The sequence below is a fragment of the Pseudorca crassidens genome, chromosome 5 (genome assembly GCF_039906515.1).
Source record: "Pseudorca crassidens isolate mPseCra1 chromosome 5, mPseCra1.hap1, whole genome shotgun sequence".
Classification (NCBI taxonomy): domain Eukaryota; kingdom Metazoa; phylum Chordata; class Mammalia; order Artiodactyla; family Delphinidae; genus Pseudorca; species Pseudorca crassidens.
In genome coordinates, this window is record NC_090300.1 from 49,233,231 (window position 1) to 49,258,829 (window position 25,599).

Consider the following 25,599-nt stretch of genomic DNA (forward strand, 5'->3'; position numbering starts at 1 on the left):
AAAAACATATAATAAAACAATTTTGTATTATGCCCACTTGATAATCTTTGTTAGAGTCATAAAGTTCTCAATAAGCCTGTATTATTTATTGATTAGTTCTTATAGTCCTAGGAATATATACATTATAGTATACTTATTAATAAAAAATAATTAACCAATACATATCTTTATGGAAATTCCTAAGTGAAAAACTGGGCCAGAGGACTTAGAAGCTAGACAAAAATACTCTAAGAAAATGTCCTACATCTCAATTTAGAATTTATGCTAACATTACTAATATTTAGGAATATAGGAATGGTAGAAAAGTAAATGCCAATAAATATCACTTCCATGTTTTAAATTATTTTTGTCTAACATTTTAAATAATTAATTTTTTACCTGAAGCAACATTATGATTAAATATGACATTTTACATATGAGGAAGCTGAGATAATGAGAGATTAATTTACTGTGTTTAAATGCACAGACTGCAGGGCTGCAATTTGAGCCCAATTCTATTACTCCTTTTCCCCCTCTAGTACACTTGTTAAACAAGGCAAGAACGAGGATAAGAAAGGGACTACTAGAAGGGGAGACTGTAAACAAAAATTTGAAAGAGAAGTACAAGATATATTGAGGACAAAGGGAGTTCATGAAAGGAGAAGTAGAGAGAATTGAAGAAATGGATTCAATCATTACCTTAAGAAGTCTTAAATGAGAAGGTAAAACTTTTAGATTCTTTATCGTATGCAGTAGGTAAGAGTTCAGGATAGGAGAATGGTATCAAAAAATATATTAGAAAGGCATACATAAGTGATACACAAGATAAAATTAAATAGAGAGGGAGAAGTAGTATCAGTTCACCTTAAGGTTGATATCTCAACATAAATTGAGATAACCTAAAATGGAATATTGCCAGCAAAAGGAAAAGAAAAGAAAGATATGTAATGAAGAACAAAAAAAATCACAAAAAGAGCCTGAATGGTTATATAATGTTAAATATGAGAGTATGTGATAACTAAAATATTTTAAGATTGTATTTACCTGGTTGGAAGTATCATAAGTGAAATTGTAGTGAGCTCTCATTGGTTGATTATCTTCCATCACTGAAACTTCTGTAACAGTGTCTATCAACCCAAGGATTTTTATAGTCTCAAATGCTAAAGTGGTTCCTTCCTGGTATGACGAATGTGTGCATATAACATCTAATTTGTTCTGAAAAATGTATATAATATTATATATCAAGTAGAAGGTCATTGGATACAAATTAGAAATGAAAAGTGTATTTATACTGATTAAATCTTACAGTTCTAAAAATGTATAAACTATAGTTTTTACTAAATAAAAATAATTAACCAATACATACTTTAATGAAAATTGCTAAGTGAAAAACTCTAGACAAGAGAGCTTAGGAATTAGCCAAAATTCTAAGAAAATGTTCTACATCTCACATAATTTAGAATTTATTTATGCTGATAATACTAATAAATTAGTATTATTTAGTATTAAATTATAGCATTATTTGGTATTTAATAATATAGTATAATAAGAAAAGAACCAATCATCTATCCCTCCATTCCCAACAGCTCCTCACATCAAAGTACCCTATATAAATACACTTATTAGTAACTCTTTAAAATTGTCTTTTATACATGCTCTAAAATTATTTTCAGAGATAAATTATGCATGACGCAAATCGTGTATATTCCTTCTCATTCTCTTCATTGGTGAAGAATAAATTATCTTTGGCAAAAAAGAATATATGAAGAAATCTAACTTCTACAAAAAGCATTGCTACTAATTATTCAAAATTTAATCTTGTGCATAGCTTTTTCATTTTCACCCCAAATCCATGACAGTCACTGCTGTGATTGGTATATTAAAACATTTTCAAATATGTTGAGATTATTTTCCCAGGACATAGTGCTTAAACCAGACATAGTGCTACAAGAAGTCTGAAGATTTCTGTGCATCAATTTCATCAACAGAAACTCATCTATTACATTGAAATATAAAAATTTAAGGTAATTCATATATAATTTAATAATTTAAATTGAACAATTTATTTTGTTTCTTTCCACTGATTTCTGGAGAGAAATGTAACATCATTCCAAAAGGCACAATCTAGACATTAACAAGGTATTATATTTAGCTATGTGTTCAAGGAGAATGCTTACATTAGAAACTGAAAATGTATATAAAATGTAGTTGCCATTTTGGATGGTATCTGAAATGGTGAAAAAAAAAAGTTATCAGATCAAAATGTAATGTTAAATTATGTTTTATTTTTACAGTTAGACAACACAGGGAATTTTTTTAAATAGATATTATTTATTAATGAAGCAAATTAAACAGATTATTCTTTTAAATTAAGGTTCTTAATTATCTTTAAATGAAACTATTTTGGTAGTTTATTTTCCCAGGAAGTAAAGGTAGTGAATGCATCTTTGCCCAGTTTGATTTTTCAAGGACTGCTAAAATAGTTCTGGAAATTCAGAGAGCACAAAACTTGTAGTAAAATATATATAATTATAACTATTTTTTGAATGATATTTTATCTCTTTTTAGTAAACTGTGGAACATTCAGTTTATTTTGGGAAGCCATGGTACACCACAATTTTGGTTTGCATCTTCCAGTGTGTTTTTTCATTATTTGAAGAATGAGTGAATGTGGAGACATTAAAGTTTCAAATAAACTTTAATGAGAAAAATTGAAGAAAGCAATTATTTTCTGCATGATATATGTAACAATGTAACATAACTTTTTATCAACATGTTTCTTTAACAGGGAACTAAAGATTATAACTAAAATAATTAGGAAGAAAGAGTGGAAAAAATAAAGGGAATACTAGGATTTATATACAATACTTTGAATAACATTAATTTACTTAAAATTTTAATCCTAGGAAATAAAAATAGAGTCAGAACCCAAACTGAAGGTCATTTTATTGTCTTGTGTTTGATTGATTATTCAGAAAATTTTGATTTTAACTTTTTAACACACTTCAGTATATAGATATCATATTAAATGTCTGATTAAATCATAACTCCATATTTTTAACCATTTTATATGAAGTAAATTATCAATATAATTTTTTGCAAGTAGAAAACAGGAATGAATTTGGAAATATTTATATAATCTGAGAAATGAGAATGACCTTAAAATCAGGTTCCACATGCTACCAATAGAGGTATTATCTCAACAACATTCTTTACCTGATGATTACGAAACAATTTACTTCTGCTGCAATCCTCTCTTACAGAATTTCTATGTAGTAAATGCTTTGAATCTATTCTCAGGGCAGAGCTCACCCTAGCGTGTTTGACTCTAAGGTATTTGAGAAAGAGGGAGAAGGCTGGTGTGCTGGCGTAGAATGAGAAATGGAGAATGGTAGGGCACAGTGTGTGTGCATGAGTGTGTGTGCGTGTGTGTGTAAAATGTGCAGGACATAGTGAATGCCCTAGGTCTTGGTAAAGACTGTGGCTCTTAATTGAGTAAAATGGAGAATTGATACAGGGTTTTGAGCAGAAGTGTAATGATTTGAATCATCTTTTAAAGGGATCACTCTATCTGCTGGTTGGTAAATAGAATGTAAAAAAGGGGGATTGACAAGAGCTATTGACCTAGAGACCAGTTAGGGAGCTATTGCCGTAATTAAAATGAAAAGTAGTGATGATAATGGTGGAGTTTATGAGAGAACCAAGATCAAGGTGGAACCAAGAGAAATTCCTAGGTTGTGACAGACAAGAGTGAACTCTAAAGTTTTTGGCATCTTGCAGAGATGAAATTACCATCAACTGACAAGGGGAAGACAATATATCTGGCGGAGCAGATATATTGTGGTAATCTACATATTCATAGGAGATAAGACTTAAAAAAGAACAGAATTTTTTTCATAGATTCCATATTTTCAAAATTGTAAGAGAGCACACCAATACATAGGCTATTTCTTGGAGTTAATTTAGAGATATTTGGATGTTTCATATACTATAGACAAAGGCATATAGGGCATTCTTTAATATATCTGAAAAGTAGTGAGCTATAATAGAAGGTAAACTATAATTTTTTATACGTACATATATAAAACACATACCTAAAAAATATATATATATACTTTTTCAGATTCTTGTCCATTATAGTTCATTAAAAGATATTGAATATAGTTCCCTGTGCTATATATTAGGTCCTTGTTGTTTATCTATTTATATATACAGTATTGTGTATTTGTTAACCCCAAACTCCCAATTTATCCCTCCCCAGCTACATTAATTAACTAAAGCCTTAATATTGGTTTTCTTTTACAGTAATAAAACTTTAGTTTTAACCACTATAATCATATAAGATAGTTGAAAATAGGATGCAAGTTATATATCTGTGAATTTATTAACTATTTTAATTTTTATACAGTAATCTAATAAGATATTTATATTTGTCAAAGACTTTTTATGATAAACCAAAAGATAAAAATATTGTAATTAAATATATATAATTTAAATACCAATGTTAAATTTCATAAAGTAACCTAAAATCTTAAGATAGATATAAAACAGCAATTAAAAATTAAAACTTGTGATATTTTTGTTTAATTTTATAATAAAGGCAAAACTTCCCATCATTAAAATGAACATTTAAAAGCATATCACTTTGAAACTTACCTTTAGTTTCTCCATCATCCCAGAAAAAGTCTCCTTTTGCTTTGTTATCTTCATCTAAAGCAACTATAAGTCCTAGAGGGTTATTTCGGCTGTTAAGTAAGTTTGGGTGCATATATGATTAAAAATAAATGTATAGCGAAATATCTTATAAATAAATCCATTTCAACATAAGGGACTTGTAGGAGTTCTGCATTCACATGAGAACACTGATATTAATAAAATTCATGTCTATACTTATTAGTAATTTATCAATGAGAAAAATAATTCATATGCTTAGAAAATAAATGAAAGGAATAAATACAATACGAAGGGCTTCCCTGGTGGTACAGTGGTTAAGAATCTGCTTGCCAATGCAGAGGACACAGTTTCGAGGCCTGGTCTGGGAAGATCCCACATTCCGGGAGGCAACAAAGCCCGTGTACCACAAATACTGAGTCTGCTCTCTAGAGCCTGTGAGCCACAACTACTGAGCCCACATGCCACAACTACTGAAGCATGTGTGCATACAGCCTGTGCTCCAAAACAAGAGAAGCCACTGCAATGAGAAGCCCATGCACCACAATGAAGAGTAGCCCCCACCCACGCTTGCTGCAACTAGAGAAAGCCCACGCACAGCAACTGAAGACCCAACGCAGCCAAAAATAAATTACTTAATTAAATTAATTTAAAAATGTACAATATGGAATTTCTTGGGGGCCAAGACACCATCAAAATTGAAACGGTATAAAAATATTTCAATTCAAACAACAAATATATCTTATAATTGCTCAATTCAACATGTATTTGCCACATACACATTAACCCTAAATTGCAGTGTACCAAGGTTACAAAACAATGAAAAGCACTATAAAATAAAATTTTAAATGCTAAGTGGAATCTCTAATAGTCTTACAAATGAAGCTAATTCTATCATGTGAAATGAAACATGATGAGTATTTTTTTAGTTATATATTGCTATAGGTTTTTAAACTTAAAATGAGGCTATACAGTCCAGGTAACTGCTCTATACATAATACATTCCTTCCAACATGCACTCATCCAAGTGTATGTTTCTCTTGTTCAATACAGCTCTAGAGTATAACCAATTATTTTGAGAACATCGTCACGAAACAGTTACAATATGAAAGTGATCAATTCTAGTAAACAAAAATAATTAAGTTACTAACACACATCCATTCACTTATTAATTTGTTCCTTCAACAAATATTTAGAGAAAATCAGGAGCCTATTCCATAATAGGCTGACACTACTATTGGTTTGGGGACTAAAGCAGTGAAAAGTCAAGTCTCTGCCTTCATGGAGTTTATAGTCTGGGGGAGTAGAAACACTACATACAAGAAAAAGTAAAAATATAATTCCAGATATTCTTAATGTTATGAAGAAAATACAGCAGAGTAAGGAATAGATATCTATTGGGGTGTTGTAGAATATGGGGAAATGCATAGATTCAATATGACACATTCTGTCCATGTACCCAGAATGAATGTTGCAAGATAAAGCACCAGAATTTTCAAGTTTCTGCTTTTTTTCTAAATAGTTCTCAAATTTATTCTTACTGAACAACTTAGTTTCTATCTTGTTCTTTACTTAACAAAAATATCTACCTCATTTATTAACTTAAAACGTTTTAGCTGAAAGAAAAACATTGTGACATTTATGTATCGAAAATCCAAATATGTAACAACTGACACTTTAATCAATTATATAACTTACTTAATACTTCATTTTTTATTAAGAATCAGCAATTAACTTTAATTATACATATTCTTTAGAGAATGTCAGTACATTTTGGCATAGGAAATAAATTTCTAATCTATGCTTATTTTTTAAATCAAGAAGTTTGTAGTAATATACATAATTTGATTCTTCTTTTTATAACCATGATGGTTATATGTAGGAAGTCCTTACGTATATCAAATATCTTCTGGTGAAAAAGCTAAATATCAATATTTGATTCTTAATAAAAATGTGAAACATTAAAACTTGAATTATATTTCAGATTTCAGTTAATGCCTTTTCATTTTACCTTGCTGTTGTAGTTACAGCAGGTTGTTGAATGGGGATAATGTAACCTCCTCTAAGATGTAATCCTATTTTGTCTGCTGGAAGATACATATCAACACGTTGTCCTTTCCATGGTCTTTTTGCACCCTAATATTTGGAAGACAAAAATATTTTTTTCATTATTGTAAAGAATTTAAACCCCATTTTACAAGAATTACACATAGAAATAATTCTTACTATGAGAAATTCGTGTCATCTTAGTGAATATTAACATGTCATTTTCTAACTTTTAAAGAAAACTCTTTTTCAGTTTACTGATGAAAGCTGGGTAAAAATAAGTTTGGTTTCACAAAAAAAAATCAACATAGAGCAATCCATTTCCCTTCTACAATAATTAACAATATTCTTAATTAGCACTAATTTTTATTCTTTGTTTTGGTTTAAAGTTAACCATGCCTCTAGAAAGAATTTTTTAAAAATCATTTCTTATAAAAATAAAGGGTTTGGGCTTCCCTGGTGGTGCAGTGGTTGAGAGTCCGCCTGCCGATGCAGGGGACACAGGTTCGTGCCCTGGTCCGGGAAGATCCCACATGCCGCGGAGCGGCTGGGCCCGTGAGCCATGGCCGCTGAGCCTGCGCATCCGGAGCCTGTGCTCCGCAACGGGAGAGGCCACAACGGTGAGAGGCCCGCGTACCACAAAAAAATAAAAAAATAAAAATAAAGGGTCTGCTTAGCAAATATAAGTGCATTACAAAATACTTTCCTTTAAAATAAATATTCTCAGAAGGTCTTGGTCAATTAAAAAAAATAGGTCGTGTGTATGAATACTGCTACGCTGCCTTTTCAAGATTGAGATGAAAATCTTTCCCAAACATTACAATATACATTATAAAAACAAATGTTTAAGATTAGCTTAATACTCAGTTCTTCTGGCCATAAGATGAATATGTAAAATAGGGAAATTATTAAAATAAGTTACTACTCCTTAAAATTACTCTTGACCTTTTATTTCCACAATTTAAAATGGATAACTCTACACTAAAGAATATAACTTCGTATTAATCACGTGCAACAAAATATATACTTTCTCACATGCAACAAAATGTACACCCGCACAGACTTCCACATTATTAAAATTTGGAATTATTAATTTTTGTAATAATAACAGAACTACTGAAAAAAAGATATGTTGTGTGTTTGGAGTTGTTTCCATGTACAGATGTTGAACAATATGTACTTGTGATCTATTATTATATTAAGGTTACTTACAGTTTCAAAATCATACCAAGTCGCATTAGGGATGTATGCACTCACTGTATCTGCTCCCTAAAATAAACAAGATAATTTATATATAGATATATAGAGATATATATATATTACTTCAATATGTAATGGAAGAGAATCACATCAAATGTTAAGTTGGATTTTCATAGTGAAGCGAAAAGAAACTTCCTTTGTATTGTTATATTCCAATATTTTCTATATATAGTAATCAAAAGGCTATTTTACTAGCTTTAGATATTATAATGTAAAATATTCCTAAAGCAAAGATGAAATGAATTTAAGTGGCAACTAAAATAATGGATACATGCATTTGTATTTGTATTGCTATAATCTACATGGTAATTGTGAGTATGAACACATTCATTTCCGTATATTTCCACTTTTAAATAACAGATAAAAAACATATAACTCATTCAACTATTTTTCAGCATTTTCATATGATCCACTGGTTTTCAAGTTCACCTTTATTTACAATATAGCAAAATTTCAATGTCTATATCTACTTGAATGAGAATTCCTTGTTATACTATAAGATTTGATTTGATGTCATAAATAAATCTTTCCTTTTCAGAAGAATACTAATTTTATACAACTTTTTTCTCCCCAGTACATATTATATATTTGAACAGCATAAATCTACTTAATATATTTATAATTTTTCACAATTTCTTCTGCATTTAGAATTCAATTTAACACTTATCAGGTTGAAGCAGTCTATTGAGTAACATTTATTACCCAGATGTTTTGTAATTTAGTGTGGATTTGATTACACAAAGTTTCCATTAAAATATAAATTTATTAAAATTGTATCCTACCTGTTTCAAGACAGGGGTAATAAGTAATGAGGGGCCCCATAAGAATTGAGTGTCCTCAATCCAGCTATTAGTATCCTCATAAAACCTAAGAACAATGACAATATTTACAATACAAAGATAAAAAATGTTTATTCAAATTCTTCATTTGGTTTATGTTTTAAGTTTCTCCCTGGGAATAATTATTGTCTTTAATTTTACTTATTTGATATGTCATTTTGAATCTATAGTTATTACATCCTTATGGTTCATCTGACACTCAAAAAAAGAAGGTAGAAAGAAAGGGAGAGAGGGGAGAAAAGAGGGAGAGAGGGAGAGAGGAAATTCGTTCATTTGGGACTCAAAAAAATCCATCATATATGATAAGGCTCCTTTTTATCTGTAATAAACAACTATTCTGTTTAATTCATTTTTCTCCTGTAAGATAGGTCCATAAAGTACCAGAAATATTTCATATTCTACTTTCCTCCTTTTACACTTTTTTCTTTATAAACTCCCATTTTGACTTGGATTTGAAAGGATCTTTAGTCATTTCTTGAGGAAAGTCCCTGCCTTGGTCAAGAAGTACAAAGACAAGCACAATTCATTGTTTTGTAGCTATACTATACACTATCTATAATTAGTTGATTTTCACAATATATACATGATTATGTTTTCAGTATTCTATATTTAATATTGCTTATTGATATAATTTCTCAAATTATTCCACATATCTTTTTCCTTTTAAGTTCTATGCAGTTCTCACATTTCTAGATTAATCTTGTCCAATTCACCAAATTAATTATATTTATTACTATCATTCCACAGTTAATCAACTTATTTACATAAGTGTAAGAAAAAGCAGTAGAATCTACTTGACATCTTGATTTACCCCTATTAATTTTTCATATGTCTGAATATAATTTGAAAGACACTGAAATTCTTGAACACAGTACTCACTCATGAAGAACTGGCCTTGCTACTGTTTCTCCAAACATATGGGCTTTATAAAATAGAGTATAGAGGAAAGGTAACAAGGTATAGCGAATATTCAAATAGTGCCTTGATGAATTAACCAAAAGAGAATTCGGTCCAAAAAATGCTGGATCCTGATGCTGTGGCATAAATAGAGGAATTGAAATAAGAAAGTTAAAACATGAATGAAAATTAAAATAGAAGCATTAAATATATTTTTGAAAACCAAAATGTACACATTTTACCTTGTTTGTAAAAAGTTGAGATTACTCCTATTTCATTATCAAAGGATATGAATTTCTAACTTTTATGTTTTCATTTGGATATATATATATATATATAAATTAAACTTTATTTTAAAGTGGACATTTCCCTTTTAAATATACATACTTAGAGAAGATGGAAACTATTTTAACAAAGCATTCTTCTCTTCTATTATTTGTGATAGATTGAATTATTGGTCCCAATTTTCATGCCTCCTTGTACCCTCAACTTTTGCTATGTGACTTTGCACCTACCTCTAGCAGTGGATTGTACTTCCCCACCACTTGGCTTTGTGCTCAGCTATATGACATACTCTGGCCAATGGAGTCTTACTACATGTGACACCTTCAAGTAAGGGCTGGAAATGTGCTTGCCTGAGGACTTGCTGCCTTGTGCCTTGCCATTGCTATTAGGACAATAAGCCCAAATGGTCTGCTAGCCAAGGGATACAGGGAACAGAGCTGCCTGGCCAGCCTATAGGCTTGCAACTTGAAGGACAGCCTCCTTGCTGAGCCCAAGCTAGATTAGCTGACTCTCTCAGCCAAGGTTTAATGATGTGAGCAAACCTGCTTAGATTTCCTGCTATGGGTAACAAAATTAACTGAGCGAACCAGCTACTGCTTCCCTAGATTCATCATCATATTTACCGCAAAGTCACATTTCCCTTTGGCTGCTCCCAGGAAATCAATGAGCAAGGTGGGACTACTATTCAGGCCCATTCCAGGGAGATACAGGGGTCTCCCAGCGGTCAACTTTACCTTGAGGACTCCCTACTGGACTGTAATTTCCTTAGAACTGGGCTGTAGTATATAACTCTCCCTATCAAACCTTCTTTGCCTTCATCTTCACCTGGTTCAGACCCGAATTGTGATCTGAAGGCTCTGTCCACTTTCTCCTGCTTCCTCTCCTTTATCTACCACAAGTGCTTCACCAATAAATCTCTAACATCTCTAATTGTCTCTTGGCATCTGCTTTTTGGAGGACAGAGATAAACACAAATTATAATGTAATTCATATCAGGATCTCCCATGAACGCAAATTTCTTGAAGCATCACTTAGGTAGATTAGGAAGTGACGAATATCCAATTTATATCTTTTACTTCTGTACTATCACACTTCCTTCCAGGCTGAGCTCTGAGTAGTTGACCCTCTTCTCAAAGAGAATTAAGCCCCAGTGTGCGCACCGTGAATAATTTTTAACCAACATGTACTTAATTGACTTAATGCTTTCACCTAATTTCCTCATTCCCTTTGAGAAATATACCTATGAGAGCTCACTGCATACTGAATGCTCAGTTCAGATGCATGTTTTAAAAGCGTTAGTTTTATTTTTTCCCCACCTGTCATTACAGTTTTACCTATTACAGAAAGACTATGGCCTCAAACTGCTTTGCAAGTATCTTTAATTTCTTGTGTATCTTTAATGAAAGAAAAACTGGAAATCCTTAATAGTATATTATATTTTTATGAAAGTTACCTGAACTTATATTGTTAGAATGTAAGAATCCAGACTCAAAAAGCTTTGTCCTTAACTTAAAATATTGTGATTTAACACATGTGTATATGCTTTAGGCTTAAATAAAATATTTATGCTATGACTATGTCTCATGATTTCCTTATTTGATCATATTTATATATACAAAATATTTATAGACCTTGAGAAGAGGACTTCCAACTCTTCTTTATGAATTATACTACAAACTTTCAGACCAGATCTTCTATAGATATAAATTTAAGTTTAAAATTATGTTTTATTTTGAAACATGGAGAACAAGAGGCATTTACCTCATATCCATCAGCATTATGGTTTCTGGAAAATGGATAAAAAGCTCCAAGTTGCATCCACCTTCTGCAAAGCTCTTCTGTGGTCTCAGCCACAAATCCACAGATATCTGCTCCAACCTAAATAACATATATATCTATTATTTACAGTGTAAGGATTCTCAAATTTGCCCAGAGCATCACATTTTATGCCTCAGCTGATTAATTTGCACTAACAATCTTTTTGTTTTACTGTCTTCATATACTCTTCCTTGGCCAAGTTTATTTTCCATTTTTGCCACATTACTTGCCACTAATTGAATGTATAAAGCTAAAATTGTATTATTAAAATGTGTTGCTTCTTTTTTTTTTTTTTTTTTTTTGTGGTACGTGGGCCTCTCACTGTTGCGGCCTCTCCCGTTGCGGAGCACAGGCTCCGAACGCGCAGGCTCAGCGGCCATGGCTCACGGACCCAGCTGCTCCACGGCATGGGGGATCTTCCCGGACAAGGGCACGAACCTGTGTCCCCTGCATCGGCAGGCGGACTCTCAACCACTGCGCCACCAGGGAAGCCCAATGTGTTGCTTCTTAATCGAAAACTCACCACCTATGATTTGACTTTTCCTATTTATAATATATTACTGTAGGAGTAAAATAGTATTAAAAAAATTGCCAGATGTATGCTCATATATAATTGCATTCCTCATCATTCAAGGACCCTCCAGAGGGGGGAAAATAACAAAACAAAACAAAACAAAACAAAAACTATTATCCTTAACTTACTATCAATATTTACTGTTTACAAGCATTTCTTTATTTTTCTAAATAGTATATATGTATCTATAAACAATATATAACATTGTTTTGCATTGCTTATTAACTTTGTATAGATGGCATGTTGTATGCATTACACTGTATTTCACTTTTTTCTGTGTTACTTTTGTGAGATTAAGTTATGTTAATATGGCTGTAGTTCTCTATTGTATGAGATCCCATCACTATAAAACATGCTTCTATGAAGTGTCTATATAGATTTCTTTGTGAATATGTAAAATGTAGTCTTATTCTGTAATATATATATGTATATATATATATATATAGGATTATTTTCCTGATTTATTGGAAATGTACATTGTTTAATCAAAACTGGTTGTTACCACTTATAAGCACAGTCACAGTACATAAAAGCTGCCATTGCTCCATTTTCTTGCCAATTTCTGATATTTTCAGACTTTTAATTTTTATCACCTATATATATTAAATGTATCTTACCAAAGTTTTTACTTGCATTTCTCTGATTACTAGGAAAGTTGAGAATTTTTTTCATATTTTTATTGAATCCATATGGATTTCTCGCTGTATAGAATTGCTTGTATATATCCTTTGCTAATTTTTCTACTGTTTTTACCTTCTACAGATTTATAGTAGGTTCTTCAAATTAAATACTAATCATTTGTTGGTTATACGAATTGAAAATATAATTTTCCAGTAGTAGAAATGTTTTATTTCTAACTTTTTAAAACAGACTTTTGATGAACAGAAGTTTTCATTTTGTTGTAACCAAATTAATGTATCTTTATTATTTGTGCCTTCTGTGTTCTGTTTATGAAATTCTTCTCTTAACATAATGTCATAAAGTTACCCACTTATATTTTCTTCTAAGATGTTTAAAGTTTAATTTTCACACATCGATTGGGTATGAGGTGAGACAGAAAGCCATTTTACTTTATTTTTTAAATGGATAATCAATTGTCCATATGAATGGTTGATACTTTCCTCACTGATCTACAGTGATAGTGCTACCATTAAACAAATTTCCATTAATGTATGGGCCCATGTCCTATTTTGCAATATTAATCTATTTGAATATTCACAGTTAAGTACCATTGTGTTATTATTTTATCTGGTAAGGCAAATACTTGTGCTCTTTTCTACTTCTTTAAATTGTATTGTCTTCCATATGAAGTTTAGAATAATCTTTTATATTCTTCAAATTCCCTGTATAGTTTAAATTGGAATATCACTGAATTTGGATAATAGTTTGGGGAGAATGCATATTTCTAGTATATTGAGACTTCTTTTCCATGAAAACGGTATATCTTTAATTTACTAAGTTATTAAAATTTCTCTTAAAAAGTCCTACACTTAGTTTGAATATTTACTCCTGGTTATTGTGTATTAATTAGTTGCTATACTGTATAGTATAAGATGAAATACATCTTAACATTGCTTATTTTTTTCTTCTTTTTCTGCACAAAACTTGCCATGTATTGGTCTATTTTATTCAAACTTTCAGAGTCACCTTTGTACTTTGTTAACTTTTCTCTAGAAACATTGCTTTCATTGCATCCATTTCTTCTCTTATTTTCATTACCTACATCTTTAGGTTTATTCTGCTTTTCTTTTTCCATTTTCTTAATTCATGCCCTTCATTAATTAATATTCAACTCTTTGTTTATAATCTAAACATTTAAGGTCAAAATTTTTCTTCTAAATACCAATTTAGCTGGTATCCCACAGTTCTGATATGAAGTACAATTGTTAGCTTTCAGTTTTAAGGTTTTCCTCTCATTTCCATTCAGTTTATTTTGGTGAATCATTTGGTAATGTGTTTTTTTTACTTTCCAAATTCAATATGCTATGTGTGTGTGTGTGTGTGTGTGTGTGTGTTAGTTTTTTTGGTGGTTTGCTTTTGGTTTTCATTTGGTTCAATGAATATGAAAGAATAAATGAACAACTATAATTTTCTAAATGTTTTACATTTATTTTGTTATGTAATGACACTCTTTAGTGTTGAATATGAACATTACATAGTTCTTGGTTTTGCTTGATATAGAGGCTTACCAAATTTCTTATGTTTAGAATTGCATATAGAAGTTTTCTCTGCTTTAAAAATTTGAAAATTTTCTGTCATTATTTTTTATCTTTTAAATAGAGGAAAGAGCTTTATTTTTTTAACCTAAACTGACAGTCTAGTATTTTAAATATATCTAGACTTTTGATATTTACTTTTATTACAATCCCAAATTTGGATTTTTCTCTACCATTTTCTCTGGTGCTTTATATTTATTATATAAGCTTTTCTATACTTTGTTTATACTGACATTTGTTTCATGAATTAGTTTGATTTGATTGAATTTTCTTCATTCTGTTTTTCTATTCTAATGGCTTGAGTGTTATAGACATCATCAACAATCTTATTTTCCTCATAAATTCCCTAGGAATAAAGACTTAAATTTTCTGTCACATACCTTCAATCATTTTACTGAAAATCATTGATGATAATACTACAAAATTAATTGTAATTACAGTGTTTATAAATAACATGGTATAACACCACTTACCAAAGGTATTCCAAACAAACCAAACTCCAGCATTCCTGTAATAGACCATTCCATTTGTTCCCAAGAAGCAGTATTGTCTCCTAACCAATGTGCAGCATAGCTTCCAGATCCAGCAAAAGTTGACCGGGAGAGAATAAAGCTTCTTTTATTTGGAAAAACTTTTTGTACAGCTCTAAAACAAAATCAAATTAATAAATAACATTTACTTTAAAATAATATTGTTTTTATAAATTCTAAAATCTTAATTTCAATGCATGGATTACAGCTCCTAGAGCCAAGCCATAATATTTGCAACTATTTTATCAATATTTTATATTAATTTTGTATTTAGCTATAAATATTTACTTAGTTAAATGCATTCTGATCAAACACAGAGAAAACAAATCTTCTAGAAAAGACTTAAACTTTGAATAATATTCTTTACCAAATTAAGCATGTGCTTTTTCGTATCCACTCAATATTTGTTTTTGAAATGTATGATTTAAAACCATTGAAATCTCTTTGCACTACAAAATATTTTTACAACACAAAATACAGTAATCTGAATTTGAACACAATACACATTTTTGTGGTTCAATGATGTTAATTACACCTTAATATCTGCATTTTCAAATATTATCAAGCAATGTTGAAATAAAACTAATATATTTGACAGGCATTTTATTTTGTTCTTAGAAGTTCCTCATCCACCAATATTGGCATTATTGATCTCACCACTATTGGTACCTCAATGTTGTTGACAAATTTTTTCCATAATTGGAAAATAATCAGAAAAAAGATACAAAAGTTTAATTCAGTATCTAAAGTTATCGACTACCATAGTAAAAGTATAATAGTATTCTCATGTGCTTTTTTGATAATATTACTTATATATGAACTATAGTGCTCTTTTTTCTTTCTAGAATTTATTTACTTATACTCCATGACATATAATGCTCTGTTAAGTAAACAAACACTATGAAGATACTGTATAAAATTCTGATATCATGGTATGATCTGGGACCAAATATTGTTTTGAATTAAAATTTGAATACAGTTAATTATGAGAAAATTTTAAATTTATAGACACAGAATCTGGTTTTTATTAACTATAGCATTATAGATCCTTATACTATGCTTGGAAAAGAATAGGCAATCAATATATGATTGTCCCCTTCCTTTGTTTTGTATCATGCTCCTTTTTTATATACAAGCAACACATTCCATTAGAGAATTAATTTGTGAGATAATACATAGAAACCTATACATTAATCGAAACTCTTGTCATTTTTTTTGTTATTTATTTATTTATTTTTAACATTTTTATTGGAGTATAATTGCTTTAAAATGGTTAGTTTCTGCTGTATAACAAAGTGAATCAACTATACGTATACATATATCACCATATCACCTCCCTCTTGCCTCTCACTCATACCCCCCGATCCCACACCTCCAGCTGGTCACAAAGCACCAAGCTGATCTGCCTGTGCTGTGCATCTGCTTCCCACTAGCTATCTATTTTACATTTCATAATGTATATATGTTCATGCCACTCTCTCACTTCATCCCAGCTTACACTTCCCCCTCCCTGTGTCCTTGAGTCCATTCTCTACATCTGTGTCTTTATTCCTGTCCTGCCCTTAGGTTCTTTAGAACGATTTTTTTCTTCTTAGATTCCATATATATGTGTTAGAATATGGTATTTGTTTTTCTCTTTCTGACTTACTTCACTCTGTATGACAGACTCTAGGTCTACCTACCTCACTACAAATAACTCAAGTTCATTTCTTTTTATGGCTGAGTAATATTCCATTGTATATATGTGCCACATCTTATTTAACCATTCATCTGTCGATGGACACTCAGGTTGCTTCCATGTCCTGGCTATTGTACATAGAGCTGCAATGAACATTATGGTACATGACTCTTTTTGAATTCTAATTTTCTCAGGATATATGCAGAGTAGAGGGATTGCTGGGTCGTATGGTAGTTCTATTTCTAGTTTTTTAAGGAACCTCCATGCTGTTCTCCATAGTGGCTGTATAAATTTACATCCCCACCAACAGTGCAAGAGGGTTCCCTTTTCTCCACACCCTCTCCAGCATTTATTGTTTGTAGATTTTTTGATGATGGACATTCTGACTGGTGTAAGGTGATACCTCACTGTAGTTTTGATTTGCATTTCTCTAATGATTAGTGATGTTGAGCATCCTTTATGTGTTTGTTAGCAATCTGTGTATCTTTTTCGGGAGAAATGTCTATTTAGGTCTTCTGCCCATTTTTGGATCAGGTGGTTTGTTTTCTTAATATTGAGTTGCATGAGCTGCTTGTATACTTTGGAGATTAATCCTTTGTCAGTTGCTTCATTTGCAAATATTTTCTCCCATTCTGAGTGTTGTCTTTTGGTCTTGTTTATGGTTTCCTTTGCTGTGCAAAAGTTTTAAGTTTCATTAGGTTCCACTTGTTTACATTTCCATTTCTCCAGGTGGGTCAAAAAGGATCTCGCTATGATTTACGTCACAGAGTCTTCTGCCTATGTTTTCCTCTAAGAGTTTTATAGTGTCTGACCTTACATTTAGGTCTTTAATCTATTTTGAGTTTACTTTTGTATATGGTGTTAGGGAGTGTTCTAATTTCATTCTTTTACCTGTAGGTCTCCAGTTTTCCCAGCACCACTTATTGAAGAGGCTGTCTTTTCTCCAACATATATTCTTGCCTCCTTTATCAAAAATAAGGTAACCAAATGCGCGTGGGTTTATCTCTGGGCTTTCCATCCTGTTCCATTGACCTATATTTCTGTTTTCGTGCCAGTACCATACTCTCTTGATTACTGTACCTTTGTAATATAGTCTGAAGTCCGGGAGCCTGATTCCTCCAGCTTCCTTTTTCTTTCTCAAGATTTCTTTGGCTCTTCAGGGTCTTTTGTTTTTCCATACAAATTGTGAAATTTTTTGTTGTAGTTCTTTGAAAAATGCCATTGGTAGTTTGATAAGAATTGTAGTGAATCCATAGATTGCCTTGGGTAGTATCGTCATTTTCACAATGTTGATTCTTCCAACCCAAGAACATGGTATATCTCTCCATCTGTTTGTATCATCTTTAGTATATTTCATCAGTGTCCTATAGTTTTCTGCATACAGGTCTTTTGTCTCCCTAGGTAGGTTTATTCCTAGATATTTTATTCTTTTTTTTGCAACGGTAAATGGGAGTGTTTTCTTAATTTCTCTTTAAGATTTTTCATCATTAATGTATAGAAATGCAAGAGATTTCTGTGCATTAATTTTGTATCCTGCTACTTTACGGAATTCATTGATTAGCTGTATTAGTTTTCTGGTAGCATCCTTAGCATTCTGTATGTATAATATCATGTCTTCTGCAAAGAGTGACCTTTACTTCTTCTTTTCTGATTTGTATTCCTTTTATTTCTTTTTCTTCTCTGTTTGCTGTAGGTAAAACTTCCAAAACTGTGTTGAATAATAGTGGTGAGAGTGGAAAACCTTGCCTTGTTCCTGATCTTAGAGGCAATGGTTTCAATTTTTCACCACTGAGAATGATGTTGGCTGTGGGTTTGTCATATATGGCCTTTATTATGTTGAGGTAGGTTCCCTCTATGCCTACTTTCTGGAGGGTTTTTATCATAAGTGGGTTTTGAATTTTGTCAAAAGTTTTTCTGCATCTATTGAGATGATCATATGGTTTTTCTCCTTCAATTTATCACATTGATTAATTTGCGTATATTGAAGAATCCTTGCTTTCCTGGGATAATCCCCACTTGATCATGGTGTATGATCCTTTTAATGTGTTCTTGGATTCTGTTTGCCAGTATTTTTTGAGGATTTTTGCATCTATGTTCATCAGTGATGTTGGTCTGTAGTTTTCTTTCTCCGTGACATCTTTGTCTACTTTTGGTTTCAGGGTGATGGTGGCCTAATAGAATGAGTTTGGGAGTGTTCCTCCCTCTGCTATATTTTGGAGGAGTTTGTGAAGGATAGGTGTTAGCACTTCTCTATAGTTTTTATGGAATTCGCCTGTGAAGCCATCTTGTTCTGGGCTTTTGTTTGTTGGAAGATTTTTAATCACAGTCTCAATTTCAGTGCTTGTGATTCATCTCTTTATATTTTTTATTTCTTCCTGGTTCAATCTTGAAGGCTGTGCTTTTCTAATAATTTGTCCATTTCTTCCAGGTTGTCCAGTTTATTGGCATATAGTTTCTTGTAGTAATCTCTCATGATCCTTCATATTTCTGCCGTGTCAGTGTTACTTCTCCTTTTTCATTTCTAATTCTATTGATTTGAGTTTTTTCCTTTTCTTGATGACTCTGGCTAAAGGTTTATCAATTTTGTTTATCTTGTCAAAGAACCACCTTTTAGTTCTATTGATCTTTGCTATCTTTCCTTATTTCTTTTTCATTTATTTCTGATCTAATCTTTATGATTTCTTTCCTTCTTCCAACTTTGTAGGGTTTTTTTTTGTTGTTGTTGTTCTTTCCCTAATTGCTTTAGGTGTAAGGTTAGACTGTTTATTTGAGATATTTCTTCTTTTTTGAGGTAGATTTCTCTTGCTATAAATTTCCCTGTTAGAACTGCTTTTGCTACATCCCATACGTTTTGGGTCATCATGTTTTCATTGTCATGTGTTTCTCGGTATTTTTTGATTTCTTCTTTGATTTCTTCAGTGATCTTTTGGATATTTAGTAGTGTATTGTTTCACTTCCATGTGTTTTTTTTTTGTTTTGTTTTTTTGTTTTTACAGTTTTTGTTGTCTAATTGATATCTAATCTTGTAGCACTGTGGTCAGAAAAGATACTTAATATGATTTCAATTTTCTTAAATTGACCAAGGCTTGATCTCTGATCCAGGATATGATCTATCCTGGAGAATGTTCCATGAGTTCTTGAGAAGAAAGTGTATTCTGTTGTTTTTTGGATGGAATGTCCTATAAATATCGATTAAGTCCATGTTGTTTAATGTATCATTTAAAGCTTGTGTTTCCTTATTTATTTTCATTTTGGATGATCTGTCCATTGATGAAAACGGAGTTTTAAAGTCCCCAATTATGATTGTGTTACTGTCGATTTCCCTTTTCATGGCTGTTAGTATTTGCCTTATGTATAAAGGTGCTCCTATGTTGGGGGCATAAATATTTACAATTGTTATATCTTCTACTTGGATAGATCCCTTGACTATTATGTTGTTACCTTCTCTGCCCCTTGTAATAGTCTTTATTTTTATATCTATTTTGTCTGATATGAGACTTGCTACTCCAGATTTCTTTTGATTTCCTTTTGCATGGTATATCTTTTTCCATCCCCTCACTTTCAGTCTTTATGTGTCTGAACAGTGTCTCTTGTAGAAAGCATATACACGGGTCTTGTTTTTTGTATCCATTCAGCTGGTCTATGTCTTATGGGTGGAACATTTAATCCATTTACTTTTATGGTAGTTATTTATGTATATGTTGCTATTACCATTTTCTCAATTGTTTTGGTTTTGTTATTGTAAGTATTTTCCTTCTCTGTGTTTCCTGTCTAGAGAAGTGTCTTTAGCATTTTTTGTAAAGCTGGTTTAGTGGTACTGAATTCTCTTAAGTTTTGCTTCCCTGTAAATGTTTTAATTTCTCTGTCAAATCTGAATGAGATCCTTGCTGGATAGAGTAACCTTGGTTGTAGGTTTTTCCTTTTCATCACTTTAAATATGTCCTGCCACTCCCTTCTGGCTTTCATAGTTTCTGCTGAAAGATCAGCTGTTAACCTTATGGGGATTCCTTTGCAGGTTATTTGTTGTTTTTCCCTTGCTGCTTTTAGCATTTTTTCTTTTCTATTTAATTTTTGATAGCTTGATTATTATGTGTCTTGATGTATTTCTCCTTGGATATATACTGTATGGGACTCTCTGTGCTTCCTTGCACTTGATTGACTATTTCCTTTCCCATATTAGGGAAGTTTTCAACTATAATCTCTTCATATATTTTCTCAGTCCCGTTCTTTTTATCTTCTTCTTCTGAGGCTCCTATAATTCGAATGTTGGTGTGTTTAATGTTGTCCCAGAGGTCTCTGAGACTGTCTTCAATTATTTTCATTCGTTTTTCTTTATACTGTTCTGAGGTAGTTATTTCTACTATTTTATCTTCCAGGTCACTTATCCGTTCTTCTTCCTCAGTTATTCTGCTCTTCATTCCTTCCAGAGAATTTTTAATTTCATTTATTGTGTTGTTCATCATTGTTTGTTTGCTCTTCTGTTCTTCTAGGTCCTTGTTAAACTTTTTTCTTCTTTCTCCATTCTATTTCCAGGATTTTGGATCATCTTTACTATGATTACTCTTAATTCTTTTTCAGGTAGACTGCCTATTTCCTCTTCATTTGTTTGGTCTGGTGGGTTTTTGCCTTGCTCCTTCATCTGCTGTGTGTTTCTCTGTCTTCTCAATTTGCTTAACTTACTATGCTTGCAGTCTCCTTTTCGCAGGCTGCAGTTTCGTAGTTCCCATTTTTTTTGGTGTCTGCTTCCAGTGGCTAAGTTTGGTTCATTGGGTTGTGTATGCTTCCTGCTGGAGGGCACTAGTGCCTGTGTTCTGCTGCGTTAGGCTGGTACTTGTCTTTCTGGTGGGCAGTACCACGTCCAGTTGTGTGTTTGGGGGTGTCTGTGACCTTATTATGATTTTAGGCAGCCTCTCTGCTAATGGCTGGGGTTGTGTTCCTGTCTTGCTAGTTGTTTGGCATGGGTTGTCTAGCACTGAAACTTGCTGGCCATTGGGTGGAGCTTGGTCTTCGTTTTGAGATGGAGATCTCTGGGAGAGCTCTCACCATTTGATATTATGTGGGGCTGGGAGGTCTCTGGTGGTCCTGTGTCCTGAGCTCAGCTCTCTCACCTCAGAGGCTCAAGCCTGACAGCAGGCTGGAGCACCAAGACCCTGGTCTTCAACTTGCTGAGCCATCCTAGAGATTTTGGACTTGCCAGCCTCCATAACTGTGTGAGCCAAATTCAGACACTGGATCAGCAGGCACCTTGATCTTGGATTTCCTGGTCTCAAGAACTTTTTCTTTTCCTTTGTGCTTAAGCCTAGTTTCACTTGTTCACAGGGGGCTCAATGCTGAGGCCTCACACCTGGCCCTTCAGACCAGAGTTCCTCCTATGAAACAACTGTGTTGACACCTCAGCTTAGGGTCCCATGTGCAGAAGCCTGAAACTCTTGTTTTTTAAAAATAAAGACTTGTTTTAGAAGCATCATTCTCTCAGGCCAATTGTGAATTTCATGCTTAGAGCACATATTCAGAGATACCAAACTGAATCAAAATTTGGAAGGAAAATTTCAATTTATGAATTAAAAAAGAATCAGTTTTATTCATATATCATGTAGTTCTTGATAACTAAGTTTCAAATTTATGAAGATTAGTAAAAGAGACGATGCTTTTAATGTCCTAATTTTTCACCATGAAAATATTTTTTGTTGCTTTCCTACTCTTGTTATTTTCCACTATATGTAAATTACCAAATATGTTTCTAGGCAATAAATATTAAAGGGCTTTCTGAGTGAAATTGCACTTACTTCTCTGTGGCTATAGCCATACTGTATCCATAGAGGCTGTGAACATCATACTGTTTCCCCCAGTGTTGCACAGCATCCATGCAAATTGTTTTGGAATACAGGATTTTGTCAAGAATATCTTAGAAAAAAATATAAGAAATAAATTCTTAAGGAATATTTTGCCATTTTAAACTTTATAATCCTTATGTGATGTGCTATGTAATACCATATTTAGTTAAAAAGTAATGAACAACAACAATTTATGCTAAGTTCCAGTTGGGTCTTCACCCTTTTAACAATTACATTTGCATTTACAATTATGAATACCCTGTTTCCTAACTTCAGTAATAAATAAATCCATGGAGAAAATAGACTTTAATATGCATATATAAATATATATATTTATTATAAATCATATAACTATAGACCCATTTGAAAGCTTTATAATTTATTTAAATATAACCTAATTCCACACATGTAGACCTGTTACACAATAACAAATCATTTAAATCTCTGTTTTTCAGTTTTTATTGTGCTTTAAATTGCAGGCTTATATTGTACTGTGATAATTATTGTTATCTTTATTCAGATGTCCTTATAATAATCTACTCCCCTCAGAGCACTTCTTTTTCTTTGGTGAAATTTTTTTTACCGATTTTAATGATGAAAATGTGCTTTTTGGAACAAGTGAGATGTAACTATTCACATCAGGTACATCTAATAACTGCAGAGACTTAAAGCAAAGTGCTCAAGGAAAAATTTTGATCACTTAAATTATGATTTCAAACAAATTTTGTTTCTTTTCATTAATCATTTAATCATGGGCAGTTCATCAGAGGTAAAGACAAATCAATAATCTACACCAAAATTTAAAAACATGCTTCTTCTCTTAGACATAAATATTTTGGCCGGAAATAAAACAAAAAAGTAAACAAAATACCACAGTTATTTCAGGGTCTCAAAATTATATCAAAGTTTGTGATTTAGAAATATATGCTACAATTTAGCAGTAAATAAAGATAATTGTTCTCAATTAATGATAAGGAGATAGTTAAATGAAATTTACCAGGAGTAAAAGCTGGGTAATTCAGTTTGTTGTCACTGCATCCTTTCTTTGAACCATGAATAAAGCTGGAGACTTCATTCATGTCCTGAATGGATATAAGATAAAGAACAGAAGATTTTAAGTAATTCTAAATCATATAAGCAGAAACTCTCTACTTGTTTGTAAATATTTTATCTTAGAAGACATATATAAGCTACCAACCTACAAACAAACTTGCTTAACTGTTCTCACTACTTGATTCCAAAATACTTCCAGCATGAACAAGTCATTATAGCGAGAAAAGTAATATTATTTGTTTTTTCATAAATGTATATACCAGATAACAAAGGGTATCTTAGGTGGGATTAAAGGATTTTTACAACCAAAATGTATGTGATTTACCTAGTTTTAATTATACATATAAAGCATTAATTATATTACATTACATTAAAAGTATTAAGCAACTGTCTTTTCTAAATAGTTGTATCAGTCTTCTCACTGTGAGCCTATCATTGTACATATTTCCAGCACATTCATTTATTCAACATAGTTTATTAATTTCAGCTGGCATTTATCTATTTTCTATGATGTGCCTTGCTAGCAGCTAGACACAACACTTTTTGCCTAGCACACAGCTCCTACACTTTCATGAGAGAATGAAAGTGAAAAAAGTCAAAGAGCATTTTAGTATTCTAATGAAAATGGTTATGAGCTTATTGAATCCTTGGAAGAGTCTCAGGGAATCCTAGCACTCCTGGGCCACATTATGAGAACCAGTGACGTAAACATCTCTTGGAGTCAGAGTTGTGGGGTATTGTGTTTATGGATTTTCTTGCCTTGTAAACTGAGGCCCCCGTATTGTCTTGCTGTTTACTAGTTCTAGTCCATAACCAGTTAAGTAAAATCTTTGGACTAAAAAAGTTTATTCATATAAAATCATATATTACACTACACATGCTCAAGAAATGTGTATGTCTTTCTCCAACTCTGTTAATGGCACCAAAGAATTTTTGAGCCTTATTTCCCACATCTCTATAATATGTTCTCTCTGCTCTCACAAAGACATCACACTCATTCAAGTCCCTCGTTAATTTTGTTTTCCTCAGAAGTATATTCTCTTTATCACTCTTCCCTTCTCCCATCAAAATGATGCCCAGATGGAATTAATGTGAGAAATGAAGGCTGCTCAAGGGAGAAAAGAATAAATTTCTCATTGTGAAACAGATTTTTGTTTTCTTAATAGCCACAAAGGACAATTATGTAGTTATTCTAAAGTACATATTGGGGTTATTTTACTAAAATGACCTGATATATTATATTCAATTTTGTTGTCCTATGTTCAGTAAAATTAATACAAAGAGATACTATAGTTGTACAGCCAATAATTTTAGATGAACCTAAGTATTTTTTCTTCATGAATCTACCAACTGAATTAAATTCAAAAACAGCTTCAACTACTGAAACTCATAAATGGAACTAAGTTGCATTATTTTAAGTTTTAAGAGTCTTTTTCTAAACCATTTTATTACCTCTTGTATATAATATTCACCAAGGAAGTGCAAGGGCAAAACATTTAACTCTAAAATTAATGTTATTTTATTTGAACTAAGTATTTGCAAACTTGAAATAAAATTCACAAGCTCTTATAGCACTCACTCAAAATAGGCTTTATTTTATGTAATTTAAGAATAAATAAAATAATTTAATAAATGTAATATAATAATAAAATAACTTAAAATAAAATTTAATCACTTTTACATGATTTTAACCATATTTAAAACAAATAAAGCATTTAATATTTGATTATTTTTTATTAAAATGTCTATTTGACAACATTATATTATTAATACGTTAAACTTACTACTCATAATTTAATAGAATTTATTTGTATCTCTTTTAATGTATTTTGTATTTTTGCTTCTTTCAAAATTCTGAAAATATTTTTCTCTAACCTATTCAAGGATTTAAGTGACGTTATGTTTATTTAACGTCATGT

The 25,599-nt window shown here is 31.7% G+C and overlaps 1 protein-coding gene across 1 annotated transcript in view; it reads right to left on the bottom strand.

Annotated features, from left to right (window-relative positions):
- SI (sucrase-isomaltase) overlaps positions 1-25,599 on the bottom strand; it is a 99,727-nt gene that overhangs the window by 46,558 nt on the left and 27,570 nt on the right. Inside the window, exons 13-23 of the mRNA XM_067737224.1 lie at positions 23,625-23,709; positions 22,580-22,697; positions 15,059-15,230; positions 11,739-11,855; positions 9,675-9,829; positions 8,739-8,823; positions 7,909-7,965; positions 6,662-6,786; positions 4,636-4,724; positions 2,157-2,206; positions 1,024-1,194 (exon numbers count right to left, since the gene is read on the bottom strand). Coding sequence (XP_067593325.1) covers positions 1,024-1,194; positions 2,157-2,206; positions 4,636-4,724; positions 6,662-6,786; positions 7,909-7,965; positions 8,739-8,823; positions 9,675-9,829; positions 11,739-11,855; positions 15,059-15,230; positions 22,580-22,697; positions 23,625-23,709 — 1,224 coding nt within the window. The remainder of the gene's footprint in view (positions 1-1,023; positions 1,195-2,156; positions 2,207-4,635; positions 4,725-6,661; positions 6,787-7,908; positions 7,966-8,738; positions 8,824-9,674; positions 9,830-11,738; positions 11,856-15,058; positions 15,231-22,579; positions 22,698-23,624; positions 23,710-25,599) is intronic.